Source organism: Falco punctatus (assembly GCF_963210335.1).
Source record: "Falco punctatus genome assembly, chromosome: 2".
Taxonomy (NCBI): domain Eukaryota; kingdom Metazoa; phylum Chordata; class Aves; order Falconiformes; family Falconidae; genus Falco; species Falco punctatus.
Window position 1 is genome coordinate 65594400 of NC_137581.1, and position 15500 is coordinate 65609899.

The window sequence follows — 15500 nt, forward strand, 5'->3', positions numbered from 1 at the left end:
ATATAAGAACACAGGAAGAGAAGCTAATATTGGTATCTACCTAACCCAGTAATTTCAGAAATAGACATTTGTTTTCAACTAACAATAATAAACAAACCTAAAAAATAAATAAAAAAAATATCACACAAAAAAGTCAACCCATCTGAAGAGTAATTCAATGCAATGAAAAGTTTTCAAAAGCATTTTCTGGAAAACTGCAAAGCTAAGATATCCAGCACTTACATAACATCTTCATGTAACAGCATTTGGTACTTTGACCAGCAGATAATCACCTCAATGAGAAGACAAGAAAACACTATTAGTTCTCATGAGAGAGATTAGAGAACACTTTTTCCAAATGTACTAATTCCAAAAGAGAACAAAAACTCTAGAAAGTTTGCTTCCTAACATCAGAGGCTCTGAGCAGGTCTGTTTAATGGTTTCACTCCTGTGAATTTACCCCTACACACTCTAAACATCAAGACACATTGGCTTCTACTCTTACAGATGAATCATTTTTTACTTAAGTTATGAATAATTTGATGTCAGGCTGGCAGCCCCAAACACAAGTATCTTCCATTTTGAGTTAGTTTCCTTCTCTGACCTGCAGAAAGTATGCTTTGGTCCCCATTTCTGCCCCAGCCACGGCTGTTCCTGACAGTCCATGAACAGTCACAGCACTCCTCCTCTAGAAACAGCAGCGGTCCCAGACCTTTTCCATTCAGTACACTGAACACAAGTCAGTCAGAACACAACCACCGCCACATTTAGCAGAGTTTGAAATATTGAACCAGCAGTGATAAATCTGCATAATCTATTCTGCATCCTCCAAAGTCTGTCAGCCTCAAGCCTTAAATAGCATTGCAGTCAATCAATAACCACACAGGCTGCCGCTTTATTTTAGCTATGCAACATCAGCTTAAGCTGTACTTGTTAACTTTTTAATGTGCAGAAATGATCTCGAGAAGTCTTGAATATATTCATCAGGGTGACATGCAAATAACTTTTCTTCCCTTCTTTACTTGTTGGCTCACTAACTTTGAAACACTAGAAAAATCACTGTTATCTTTAAAAAAAATAAAATTTACATTTTCTAAATAAGAATTTTCTAAGAGAAACACACACACCCCTATATATAGATAGGTACTCGGGAAAAATTCTCTCATTCTAAAAATACCTATTCAACAACCTTATGCCCCATTTAAACGGGGATAAATCCTTTTACAGTATTATGCAGTGAGCACATTTAGTTGTACTTACTTCTACAAGTAACCACTTAAGACATGGCACTAAATCCCAACAGATGACATTAAAAGGGACACCTTCTCAAGGCAAAGTGGATTTCCCTGATCAACCTTGGGATTATTAGACTTAAGGAAGGCCCTAAGTTTATCAGAGATAAGATAGTTCCTCTTTAACCTTACAGACATGCAAAGAGGCATCTCAAACATTTACTGCATATCAAGTTTAATGGTGGAAGGGTAGTAGATACCTTCTCTTGGCTACTGACCTGCTTAAACACTAGTATACTAGCACTTAAGCAAATACTCTGCCTGACTTCACCCAAAACTCTCAGTTTCCCGGAGAAAAATTCAGTTGCTTTCACAGTGTCTTAAACTACATAGCTCTGCATGAATTAGTAAAGAAGGCACAGCAAAATTAAGAGAGAGGAAGTACAGTCTACAGACCAACAATCCTCCTCTCGCCAGCTGCACTGTCACAACATAAGCGAGGTTTTTGAGTTCTCAGAAAACGGTGAATTTACCCTTTGAATGAGGTAAGCTGCAAGTAGAGCACCAACTCACACCAGGTAGTAGCCAACCTTCATCACAAATATTTCACAGCTTCATGCTTCTGATCACACTTAGTGCCAAGGAGAGACTATGCTGCCAGAAGTCCCACATTTTAGATGTGATTTATGACCTCAACACCTGTGACCACAAAAGGTCCATCCCTGGCCTTTTCTAAAGATGATAAAAGAGCTTTATAAGTTTATGAATGTCTTAAATTGTGACAGCCCTCACAGTGTACAAATGGACCATTATGATCTCTGAGGCCAACAGAATGATGGGCAAAGGGTCCTCCTCATTCTGTTACGGCCCCTGCTAGCCTCTTGATGTGCAATAGCCTCCTGTCCCAATTATTATGCCAAAACTATGGGACATTGTAACCTTTAAAACAAGCCCTGTTACCACTAGAAAAAATAGTTTTACAGCAGAGACTAATATTCCTAGATAGAAGAGTACTAGATTTCAGGGACATGAAAAGTTTGTTACCTCACAGTGACAATTCACAAATGAGCTGCTGCTTCAGATTTTTCAGGTATAATTTGTTTCACAAATTAAAATCTGGCAGAAAGGTCTCTGCTAACCAGTATACAGCCTTTCACAGCATAAACGTTGAATATGAGCTTTTAATTTTTTTTCAACTGAAAATTTAATAGTTGAAGCCATTTAAAGAGAAAAAAGTAGCAATTATGTAGAGTATATTTATTAAATATTATTAACAGTACAACATAAGTCATGTTGTCAAGCAGAAGGACTCTCTTTGTAGTTTTTCCAGCCAATGAGCACCCATACAGCCTTATGTTGTTTCCTTTCAGGTTTTGAAACACTGACTCATGGAAATATCAGCACTGCACACTTCCTCAAAGTGGCAATCTTATAGGAAGTGTTTGTTTATAGTCTTACATGACACATTGTTTTGTTTATGTATAAGGGATTCCGGTAAAAATAATTTTCAATTAAGGACAAAAAAAAAAAAAAAAAAGACAAGAGGACAACAGTTTCAGTTATGGGAAGCCAAAACAAATCAATTTCAAATAGATATCTGAACAGTGCATTCACTAGCACAGATACTACTTTTTCCTTTTGCTCTACATTACTTCCTTGCAACAGACGTGAGCAGAAGTAGCCAGGCATTGAGTTCTTTCAATTCAACAAACCACAAAAGAAACCAGAAACTGGACAAGAGGTAGGACACTGCCCACAACGACAGAGTTTGTATCGTTGCCCCATGACTTCAGTATCTCAATGAGACACTGTTTGAAAGTGGCACGTCATTGGCAGTGCAACCAAATGAGGGAAAGATAGGTTCCTAAGAAGCTCAAGGGTTCACATTTTTAATAGATGAAACAGATGGCTCAAGCCAAATCCAAACATGACTAGAAACAACACTACTCAGAATGGAGAAGCATTTAGGAGATCTGGGATATAATTACCCATGTAGCTAAATATGACTGATTCTATGTAACACATCAGTCTCAAAAGAACAAGTTATACCAGCAATAGAAAATGCATTCATTTACCTGCAGCTTCTTGGCAATACAGGACAAGACCCAGACATAGCAATACATTACATGAGGGCGTTCAAACATCTCTAGGGTACAGATGTTTTGCATGGCCTGAAGCCTCCAAACTGCATCAGCCTCTCTACTAAGAAAAGCATGTCACCATGGGTACCCCACCACACCACGGTCTCACAGTGTGTTTGCACTGATCCTTCAAAGTATCAGTCCTACATTTCGTCAGATTTACACAGAAGCATACTTGTACATCAATAACCTCATTCATGATTTGCCAGCAAAGATGCTATAGAGAAGGAAACATCTTACCAGGTCAAGCACAGAATATCTGAAAGTCAGAGATCAGTTGGAGGTTGTCCATGAAACAAGCTCCCAAAGAATAGAACTGACCACTTAAGAGAGCATGATAAATGAAAGCAAACTAAGAAGGGAAATAAATTATCCCTTTGTCTTCAAATAACTTATTTCTTAACCCATCAAAAGTTTCAAAGCCTCCTGTCACTAGAGAAGAGTATCACCTACAAGACACTAGTGCATGAGAACTGGCAGAAAAATTTACTCTTGGGAATAGCTGACAAAAGTAGTGTCCCTCCAACGTTCACCATCTCCTTTCAAATCCACTCACAGGCTTTTCTGCAGGGAATCTACAAGCCTCCATATGCAATTTCTTTGAGAATAGGATTGCTTTACACGAAGTCTGATGAACATGCCTCCAGCTACTTTCTCGTGAACAGAAGGGAACAGCTCGCTCCTGTGCGTACTTAACATCGCCCTCTGCTGTATTACAGCAGGAAACCCGGGCGCCGCGGCGCGCCAGAAAGCGCATTATTCTTGCGGTTCGTTAAGACCTTTGCTTAGAAGCAGAAGCGAAGCACCGGCGTAGCTGTGATGCACGCAATTTCCCCTACTTACTATCCACGCCAAAAGCCGGCAGGAACCCTGACTGCAATACTACACGTTAATCAAACGCTTAGCTCTGATGAGGCCTCTTGATAACTGAAGTCAGCAGTAGGATTAACTTTAGTCCATGATTTAATGAGATTAATCTCAAGTCTTTTGCTGCTGTTATCTCCGATCTCTTCTACCACTCGATGAAATTCCCACACTCTAGTGACATCAATCATTTCAGTATGCTAACATCACTGGTTTTTTCTCAAAACAAACAAAAAAAACAAAAAAAAAACAAAAACAAAAAGAAAAACAAAAAGAAAAACCACCCAAGAGTCATCCCATATGTGAGATCTGTTCTTATTCCTTTCAACTAACAAGCACTAGATAGGCACAGCCTGTAACAGCATCACTTCCACAGTATCCAAATTTTCTCCCTTGCAAAAAAAGACTTTTTCCCCCCTCCCTCTCCTCTTTGAAAAGAGTCAGAAAACAAGTTTCTGACCATACTTCATAGTGTTAATTAATCTGTTTTCTGGATGCATAAAAGAACACGGAATCAATACGCAAATTATAGTTTATGTCATAAAATTCTACTTCTTAAAATCTGCAATCACTAGATGACCTGCTAACGTTTAGTAAGAAAACGATCCTAGCAATGGTCTCTTTGAAATGCTAACGCCACCATCTAATCATGAGCCTTCCGATGCAAACTCAAGTTTCAGTTTTATCTAACACGGCAAGTGGTGGCTGCAGATTGGCTTTTACACGGACGGGTACGCCAAGTGGAGATTTTTCAAGAGCGTTAATAGGAAGCTGCAAGCCCAACTCCCTTAGTACCCCCACCACTGCGAGTCCGGCGCTAAACTGTCTCGCTTCCCTGAAGCTCGCAGCCACCATGCCCCATCTCGGCGGGGACAAACCGCTCCCTCTGCACGCGGCTCTGACCGTCACGGAAACGAGGGATTTCCCTCCCTGCCAGCACACTCAGAACTCTACCAGGGAGAGTTTAATCTGCACGCCGACACGCGTCGCTTACTTTCTAGTAACGTGGTCTGGAACTCGATCAACAGCAAGAGGAGGCGCGGGTCTCCGAGCGCGAGCGGCAGGGAGCCGTGAAGCAGCGGCAGCCTCGGCCCGTCCCGCCCGCTGAGGCAGGGGACGATGCACCGGCGCCTTCCCACCGCCGTTTTGGCCGGCTCCGCACCGGCTTTGCCAGTGACACACAGAGCCGAGGCTCGGTGACCGCCTTCAAACTTTTAGCGCGTAGCTTAGCAACGAAAAGGGGGAAAGAAAAAAAAAATAAATCGCGAAACCCGCCTAATATCCAGCGCCGCCCGGGCTCGGCCGGCGCCGCTCGCCAGCCGGACGCGCACCCGGCTGCCGGCCTGTCACCGCGACACCCGGCCGCCTCACAGGAACCGGCCGGCCGCCCCTCACGGCGCCGCTCCCCACCGGCCCCGCACCGCCCGCAGCGCCCCGCCGGGCCGAGGGCACCGCCCGCCCCACCGCAACCCCAACCGCTCGCTCGGCGGGACGGAGCGCAGGGCAGCGCGACGGAGCGGCCGGCGCCGGGTGCCTCGCCACACCGGCGTCCCCCAGCACCCGGCGCGGCCCGCTGCAGCGGCGGCTCCCCGCCCGCTGCCAGCCGCCCCCACCCCGCGCCCTCACCGATTTTAATCCTGACGCTCTGGAAGACCCGCAGCCCCTCTTCCTCCACCGCCATGGTGGTGGTGCCGCCGCCGCGCCTGGCGCTCAGCACTGCTCAAGCCCCGCCGCCGCGGAGACGCACGGGCCGGGCCGGGCCGGAGGAGGCAGGCGAGCTGCTCCGCCGCGACGGGAAGGAGGGCGAGCGGACGGCTCCGAACGCGCCGCGACCGGGCTGCCGCCAGCGAGCGACCGAGCCCCCGAGCGGAGCGGAGCGCAGCGCCCGCCTCTCCCCCTCGCGCTGGCCGCTCCCGCCCCCGCCCCGCTGCCGCCCTCTCATTGGTCAGCGGCGCGGCCGGGCGCGGCGCTCATTGGGCCGCCGCCTGCCAGGGGTGGGAGGGGGAGAGGGATGCCAACCCGGGCGGGGGGGCTGCGGTGCTCCGCCACAGCTGGAGCGCGGCGCGGGCCGGAGGCCGCCCAGCTGCGGAGCGCGCGCCGCGCCTCGGCCGCCCCCTCCGCGCCGCGGGGCTGCCGGTGCCGCCCTCGCTCCCGGGCCCTGCCGCGCTGCGGGAGCGGGGCGGCGGGTAAGAGCGGCGGATGCATCCCCCCCGGCCCCACCGGGACTCCCGAAGAGGCAGCGAGGGAAGGGGGGAGGCTGACGATCTCCACGGCTCGTCTCCAGTGCCGGCCCGGACCAACCGTCGCGGAGCAGCCGTTGGCTCCGGCCGCGGGGCCTGCGCGTCATGGCGAGAGGACGGGAGGCAGGGGGGGGTCGGGTCCTCTCCCACAGAGCCATACAGAAAGGGCACTTGCGATGCCCCAGGTTGAAAGCCATTCATTAGTGGGGAAACGAAGTCCCGTATTAAATAAACAAACCCGTCTGGGCGCTGGAAACAGGCCAGTCTGTCTCCTGGCTCCATTTGATCAGTGGCAAAGCTCGCTCTACCTGATTGCATGGGAAGAGCTGGAATTCAAATTTCAGACTTGCACAATTACATGTTAAACAGCAAGAAATAGGACGTGTCAGCATCCGGTGCCAAACTTCGAGTCTTGTGAAGTCACTCATTGAAATACTCCTTCCCTAAAGGTCTGGCAAAAGCGAGCACAAAGTTCAATAGAGATCTATAGATTACATTATTTCAAAAAGTAGGAAATCAAACTACCTTTGGTGCAAACAGTCACAACCCCCGTGAGGAGACTCAGAACATCCCTATGCAGAAAAGCCCAGGTACCTCACAGTCCAGCATGTCCGAGAAGTACAACAAAATGCCCCTTCTGAACCCTGCAGCAACAACAAAGGAAAAAAGAGGGGAAAAAAGCCCCACCATCAAATGCTTTCCCACTCCAGCTATAATTTCAGAAGTGAGAGAAAGGCAGACAAAGGACTATCTATACAGATATTAAGAAGCCTGTATTAAGGGAAAGCAAGAAATAAGAAGGCAAATCCTAAGTCAGTCACATGCAGTATGAAGTCTGTCTGCAAGAAGTTGTCCAGGCAAGCCAGAAGAATACAGCTGGGCAGTCCAACATTGCTTGAATCATGTACAACAGTTAGTGAATTGCCTTTATTAAAAAAAAAGAAACAAAAAACCCCTGAGATATTGAAATATATAAAAGCAAATGAAAACTTGGGAAGGAGCTACAATGGCAGTGGAAGTGAGCTTCTACAAAAGCCTGGGGCATCTGGGTTTTCCAGCTTAGGTATGGGCCTAACTGAAGGAAACTGGCAAGCTCACAGACGGAAAAGGAAGCAGTGAGTTATCTTAAGGAGCTGCCTGACTTACTGTGTTCTCCTTGTCTGCATAGCCAAATGGCATATGTAATTTGATAAAAATACATTTATAGCACAAGACTCTGAAGAGATTTTGTAAAGCACAGGATTCGATTTACCAACATGCATGCCTTAATTCCATCCTCCTTGCTGCAATATGCCCAGTGTCCTCCGTAACCCCATTACATTATCCTCGTTCCACCTACCATGTGTCGCATCTTCTTTATAATGCTCCCAGTTCACTGCAATATTTCAGCTTCTCTGCCAGCTGGTCCTTTGCATCCCCCCATGATACCTGCAGTACTCCCTGTCCTAACAACCTTTAACATTTTCTTCACCATAGCCCCAGTTTCACCAGTCAGACTTCCGACACCTCTATTTTTGTCTCACCTTCCAGCTGGACAAGAAGCAACACAAGCAGCAGCCTGAACAGAAGCTACAAGAATGCTGATCAGATAGTTCACATTTTAAGAAAGACACTGATTCTGACTGGCCAGCCTGTTGTTGCCTCTCAGATGCTGGATGTGACAAACAGTTTTGGAGTATGCATGTTGTACAGGTCTGTTTTAACACTCTGTGCATGCTCACAGATGAAAACAAACCAGCTGTTGCTTTTTCTCCTTTGCCACACATGCACACACCTTGAACACACTTGCACAAAATAAATACAGGCCCACTGAGTCAGCTCACTGAAGAATGGCAAACAACCGTACACACAATGCTGTACACAGGCAGAAACAGGGACTTCCAGCTATAAGCAAGTGGATCAAGTTTAGCTATAAGCAAAGGAAAATGGATCCTATTGTCAGGATCCCTATAAGTTGACCCCAAACAAGCTCACAAATTGAGCTTATAGATCTCTTTAAAAATATGTTATCTTTGTACTTGTGGTGATTCAGTAACCAAAGAAACTGATTCTACACACTGATACTGGGAAATTATAAACCTTCCCCAACAGCATCAGGGAAAAACCTGCTTCTATGCTCAAAATATTATAGACATCTCAGATAAAATATTTTACTTCTGTTTTCTGTGTTTGCCTTTGGTACATAAAGACTTCAGCTGACCTCATTTCCCCATCTGAAGCTTTTCTCATCTGCAGAAAGTTGACCCCTAAATAGTCATTAAAAAAAATCAATTCATCAATTCTCTTACCAGCATTTGCTGTAGTAAGAGTTATTCTCAGCAGATACTCAACTTCCCATTTTGCAGCTGTATTCTTTTCAGAAAGTCATGGCACTTCTATCTCCTTTATGTCCAGGAAACAGAACAAGTTATCTACCTATAACCTAGTTGTTACACGTTCTCAAAACCAGGCTACACATAAATTCCCCACCCCTTTTTGAGCACCCAAATTTGCAGTCAGAGCACACCATTCTTTAATTTAATTTGACACAGCATAAATTCACTCTGTTATCTAAGGTGATGGCTGTTCCCCACATCCTAACCTCAGGTGTTGCTTGCAACCTCTCCCTGTGCTAGCACTGGTGCTCACAGGGGCGTGTGGTGTACCACATTTGTTAGTTAAAAAAGAAAAAAAATACACTGGCATGACTCCCATTTGTACATTAAGAAAAACAAGAGGCCCGAGAGCCATGACACTTTGAAACCCTTTGCCCAGGATCATAAGCAACCTGAACAGAAAGCATCCCAATCCAAAGGTGCGACTGGGCACAGTGGCATGCTGGGCAGCTTTGTGTGCTTACCCATGGCTATACTTCCAGTCTGTTTTTCAGGGTGGCCTAGCTTTAGCCAGAGCACGGATATGTCCAGGGAGGCTGTGGCAAAATACAACCATAAACCCAGCCTTTCCTTTAAAATGTAGTCAAGTTTTGCACTTAAGCATAAAAGAAACTACCAAAAAGCCTACAGAATCAATTGGCAACAATCAAAACAGGCGAATGTTAAGAACAAAACACCAGAACAGTAAAAAAACCAACTCTAGTAACAATAATAATAAAAAAAAACACAGCAAAGAAAAAAAAACAACAACCCAACAAAAAAAAAAAACACCACAAAACCCCCTGGCACCTTCTTACACTCTTCGCCGTGGCATAAATCAAGCTTCCTCACATGAGGATCTACAAATTGTTACTTGTGTCTTGCTGTGTTGTCCAGCTACTCTTCTGGTTTCCCACCAGCCCTTTTCTGCTGAAGCTATTTGACAGTGCTTTCGTGGATCAGTGTGCTAGTTTATTTTCTGTTGTCTTTTGTTTTCTGAACATAAGGCTAAAAGCCTTTTGCTTCCTCTGTAATAAACATCTTTCTCCAATTCTACGTGCCTTACAAATCCAAGAAAGTAAATGAAAGCAACATTTCAAAACTCACATGAATATGTATTTTTAAAGATGTTAAATGCATCATAAGAAACAGCCAGAGTGTGCGTTGCTTTTTCAATATGCCCATTGTTGAAACAAAATCTCAGCAGCAGCATATCACATGTGTGTGTATTACAGATAACATGTGCAGCCAACATGAGGTTTGCAGCTGCTAGCAGTCTGATCAGAAAATCTAGGCGAAGAGAAATGCAGCTTTTTAAGATGTGGATGAGTCTGTTAATGACAATATCTTTTCCAACTTTCTTCATCCAAGCCATATGGGTTTATATTATCAGCTCTTCAGAGGATTCTTGGGTCTAAATTAGACTACAAAGAAGGTCATTTTCTATGACTCATTTGTGCCAAGCAAGGAAATAATTTCCTGTCTTGATCTACATGATAGCTTTCTCTCGGGAGCAAACAGAATGTAAGAAGCTTTCTAATCTGCTTTTGCATTATGCAAGAAACTAACAAAATAGGAACCTACTATCCCCTGGGTAGCTCAAAGCTGCTACCTATATTTATGTGAAGAAAAATATTTAAGACAAATCTAAGGAAATATCACTGTAACACAAAGAAAGGCTATGATCTGACAACTAAGCAAAATATTTTGATTGAATTTTAGGAAAACATAGATAGTTTCAACTAATAACACCTACACCAGGCCTAAAGGCAGCTGCTATCCAAATAGAGATGCTGCATGGTATGACTACTCTGACTAGGGTGACCCCATAAGCATTTATCCCTAGCAAAGCGAGTGGAGAAACAAAAATGTCTTTGGTAGTGCCTCTGAATCTTACTCCTTGACTGAGTGGTAAATTCAGCCCTTGCAGTGATACCTTTCACAGTAAGATAGTAAAAGTAGTGATTTATTCCACCCCCCCGGAAGTCCTAGAATGAACCAACTGGTCAGGAAAGGGCTGCAGTCCTTCCCCCGGTTTCCATGCATGGCAGAAACATACTATGTAAGTAGGAAATTAAGAGTGAGTCTGTGATTACCTGTGTCTCCAAAGGCTAAGGGTTTGTATCTGATGTAGCTACAAAAGAATGAAGAAACAGTAATGAAATCACTTGTATGATTAGTCTGGCAGAAAACCACTTTGGCCATTGCACTAAATGAAAGAAGGAAAGGAAGAGAATGATGGCAAGAAGAAGCTTTTAATTAGGAAAATGCCAGCAACAGTGATACGAAAGCACAGATTTCACAAAAATACAGCAGTGACAGTTTAATTGAAGGAGAGACATGAGTAAGAGTGGACGCTACAGAGATGGCTGTTACCAAACTCTGTGTGTGTGTACCAGTATATACATGTATGGTGCACTCACACACTGGATAAAAATAGATCTATGCATCAGAAGCAGGAAACCAAGATTGCACTGTAGTTACTACACTTAAAGAAAGCAAAAATCCCTGTGACCCCTGAGTACAGGAAGAAAACCATGTCTACCTGTTGTTCTTACTACTTGCCTTTTCAAGAAATCTCACATTTTTGCTGGTTGTTACTGGAACACTGGGCCAGGAAGAGGCCAGAAGGGGAAAAAGAAAAATGGCTTTATTTACAGGAAAAGGGGGCCAGTGAGAACCGGTTGTTACAACAGCTGAGACAATACAACTAATTTTCATGTTGTATGCTTTTTTAATATTTAAAAACAAACAAACAAACTACTTCGCTCTTTTAATCCTTGTTCAACCCTTCTAAAAAAATCTATCAGTCTAGCATCCTCCTAAATTATGTAACTATGTTAAAATCCAAGTCATTTCAGCAGCAAGCATAGAATGTTCAGGATTCTGGTGAAGTTTACCAACACAAAATACCTTCTGGTTAAACTCAGAAGCATTGTGTTCTGGGTCATATTTGCTTTACTCAAGCCTATAAACTTTGCTTTCCTATTAAGGAACAAATCCCTTTATCCTTCCATAAAAGATTATAATGTAATAAAACTGCATTAAGACCTTACAGAAAAAAACCACCCAGTGATTATGTACAAGAATGAAATGTGCTAAATTTCACTGCAGTTTAATAAGTATGCATCCTTTCTCATCTCTTCCACATTAGCCTTCTGTAGAACTGCTGTAACTAAGTGAAAACAGCAAATAATCTCGAGAAAGAAAAAATGAGCAGCAATGAGACTTCCTACTCTTTTAAAAATACTGGGTACTGCTGTTTACAATAAATATGTGGTTATGCAAGCAGGCATATAAACACCCATATTTCATAAGTCATTGCATATTGGCAGCCATAATCATAATTTTCATATCTTCTTTCATTTTATGTCATCGGCTCATTTGCAGTCTTCTCTGTTCTTTACAAGAATTAATTTGACAGCACAGGACTCCATCCTTAGTCTCCAACCCCAAGGCAAAGCTTCAAGCCCCCTCAATTTAGCAGCACCAATAGTATCTCTTCTGAGGGGACTGCAAGGAGAGCTCTTACCCCACCTCCTCCCTCATACCCACCCCAGGGGATTTCATAGGCCCCCAGAGGGAAGCTGCTGGGATTATACTACCGACATCTACCCAAAACCACCCATAAAACAAACACTTCTCTGCCTCCAAGATACGTCCCAGTTTTATGCTATAAGCAAGATATACATGCCAGATGCTATAAAGTTTACACTGACTTTGGGAAGTTTTGCATAATTCATCCACAACCAGTGCTGTGAGTGACACAGCTATCCCACATGCGGCTGTAAACCTTGCATAGACTTTTCCATTTAATCACGCGTTTACTATGGGTCAGATCCTGCAGTCTTCCATTTGCTCAAAAATCCCATTGAAGCCAATGCTGGCAGGTCAGCTTGCAAATGCCACCCTCTCTCTGTGTGGTGAATAGCTCCCATTGAACCCACTGGGATTACTCATATGTGTGAGTAACTATTAACGAGAGCAAAAGGAGCAAATTCTGGTCTTCATTAGAGACTGCTAATCTGAAAAAAAACCTCCCTCTGTCAGTAGCACCAGGCAGAGCAGCTCTGCTGGTGAGATGCTACGTAGATAAGGCAATGTGGCACAATTTGGCACTATATTTTTAGCATGTATTTCTTTAAAGCATCGGCTAATTATCCAGGCATGACTGCATGGAGGAGATGTCTCCCATCACAGTACATGAGCAAAGATAATCTTACACCATGAAACACAATTATCCAGATGGTTATTTGGAGGTTTTTGGAATAGAAGCAATTTCTCTGATCTGGGAGATAAAAAAATCAAAGCTGAATTTAAAAAAATCATACCACAATTGATTCCCAAGTATTTAATTGCATATTATCATGGGTAACTACTAATCAGCTCCAATTACACAATCTTATTTTATTGCTGTTGGAAACACATTTATAGCCACTATATAATGTGTATATTTAAATCAATATCTGAATTAACAGTCTGGTAAACACATCATTTGTACCTCGATTTGGTTACTAGTGTGATTATCATCTGCCACCTGCTGGAAATAGCTGTGATATCTCAACTAAGTTCCACAGATGGAAGGTCGGTCACTCATCAAACAACAAGAAATCTCAAAGAGCAAAATATGCTCCTTGTACCCAGGATCTTATTCCTCTTGCACCCACTGGGAAAGTGTAATTTGCACATGGAGGTATTTATGTGCATTCACAGAGAAGCCATAACATGACATGGTTTAAACAAACAAACAAATTTAATTTACTATTGAGAATAAGGTTATCTGCTTGCGTCTGACCAGAAGGCAAGATATATAATCTAAAACTAATGCACCCAGCTAATCCCGTCTCAAGATGGCATAGCACTCTTGCCACTCTGCTGGAAATGGCACAACTGCAAGTCCCCCTGCACCATCCTCACAAAGAGTTTCTTCCCCTACCCCATACAGTCTAGCATTGTCTTTGAGCCTCATTTAAAGAGATTGACCAATCTGGCTTTATGGTGGCCCATAAAACCCCCAAGAAGAACAAAACCTGCCTGTCCAAGACATCTGCTGCTCCCACTCCAAAAAAACCCTACCAAAAACAACAACAAAAAAAAAAACAAAACAAGACCAAAACGAAGCAAGAGTGTTTGGATGAAGTATTCCTCAGAGCGCCAGAACCTTGTAACTTGCTGCCTCTGTGCCAGCAAACCAAAGAAATCCAAGTAAGCCAGAGGGTAAATCTGAAGGCAGCACTGCAAGACTCGCTTGCCTCTCTCACTTGTGTGGAACGGGCTGAATATTAGCAGGACGCATAGGTAAGACTAGCACTTCTTGGCCAGTGTGCTAGCTTGTTGCATCTGACTAGCCAATGATGGAACTAATTATATTGGCCTAATTTTGCAGTTGGCAGGTCTCCCCAAGCCAGTGGGGAGAGAGGGACAGGTACAACAGGATTAGAGTTTCAGACCCTTCTTTTTTTTTTTTTTTAACCCCAAAGTCATGTCCAGGCCCTTAAGCAGCCAGCTTCTGTGTGCCCAACAGGTTTAGAACAGCGTAGGGTTCACATTTAGATAGTGCTTGCATTCAGGGAAACAGTGCCTTTCTCTGGGTACCTTTCAATTATTTCTGAGGTCAAAGAAGGAAAATAAAAAATGAAGATGGGAATACAAGTGATTTTTGAAGGTTAACCAGGTCCGTGGGATGGAGTAGAGAAAGAAAAGGAGAATACACATCCAAGACCTAATAAAATTATAACTAATTCCTTTTTTTCTCCACTAAATTTTTTTAGTCATTATAAAGCAATCAGATGTTTATAGCAGTAAGCAGTAATATAAGCCCTGAAAGCAATATAATAAATCTGAAATGCTGAGCAACACGTTAAGAAGAATTAACATTGGCATCTGCTATCACATGCCTCCTGCAGAGTGGAAGGGCCAGGCCTGCTCAAGGTGTGCACCACTGGGCAGAGGCACATACATCCTACTGCACTGTACAGCAGCCACACAGGGAATACTAAGCACAGCCCATTCCCATAACACGTGTGCACCACCATGCACCCACCTACAAACACACAAAATGATGTTTCTGTTAGCATTTGCCTTTTCTGTTCTTAGGAGGTTGCTATGCTTCAGGCCAGGTTTTCTCTGTGCCATAGAGACTACCACCTCTCTTCCAACTTAGGTCTTTCCTGGACTGGCAAGTTGCCATCCTTCCAGCTGCAAATTCAGCTATGCCTTGTGCTGACAAGTAGACTGATGTTTGCTCTTGTAAAGCCAGACAAGGGCTTGGTGCAAAGAAAAGACTGGTAAATTAAAAACCTGCCAAAGAATCAGCAACACTCGCAGCCTGCGCGCAACAGAAATCTTACCATCTCTCTGCTGCAGCCATTGCTGCAGTGACATTTGTACCCAGGGGGACACATGGCTGAATGCAGATGCTTGCCTTGGAGTGGATGGGCCTCCTGGGCCAAATCACCTAGCCCTCTGTCCCAGGACAGGACACGCTGGCCTATGGCTACAGACCAGCTTTCCAGCAGCAACAGTCTGTGCCCAGTTACCTTCTCCAGGGTCTTCCGGGGCTACCCAGAAAGTGCTTCTCTCCTCAGGCAAAGGTCGGGGAGATGACCCTGGCTTTATCACTGCGTACAGACACCACAGCACCCACGCTGCCAAGACCAGCTTTCCTCAGAACGCTAAGGACTACTGCAC

General features: G+C 44.1%; 1 protein-coding gene across 7 annotated transcripts in view; it reads right to left on the reverse strand.

Annotated features, from left to right (window-relative positions):
• Positions 1 to 15500, reverse strand: part of RASA3 (RAS p21 protein activator 3) — a 179604-nt gene that overhangs the window by 128579 nt on the left and 35525 nt on the right. For 3 of the 7 annotated variants that reach the window (XR_013926372.1, XR_013926373.1, XM_080377411.1), the window contains exon 1: positions 5843 to 6119. The exons of 2 other annotated variants lie outside the window; for them this stretch is intronic. Coding sequence is in view for 1 of the 5 variants with exons in the window: in XM_080377411.1 (XP_080233537.1) it covers positions 5843 to 5897 (55 nt within the window). In the remaining 4 variants the exon portion in view is untranslated. Of the gene's footprint in view, positions 1 to 5842; positions 6120 to 6981; positions 7101 to 10906; positions 10945 to 15500 lie in introns of those variants that run through there. 2 more of the 7 variants (XM_080377415.1, XM_080377414.1) reach the window with 2 other exon arrangements.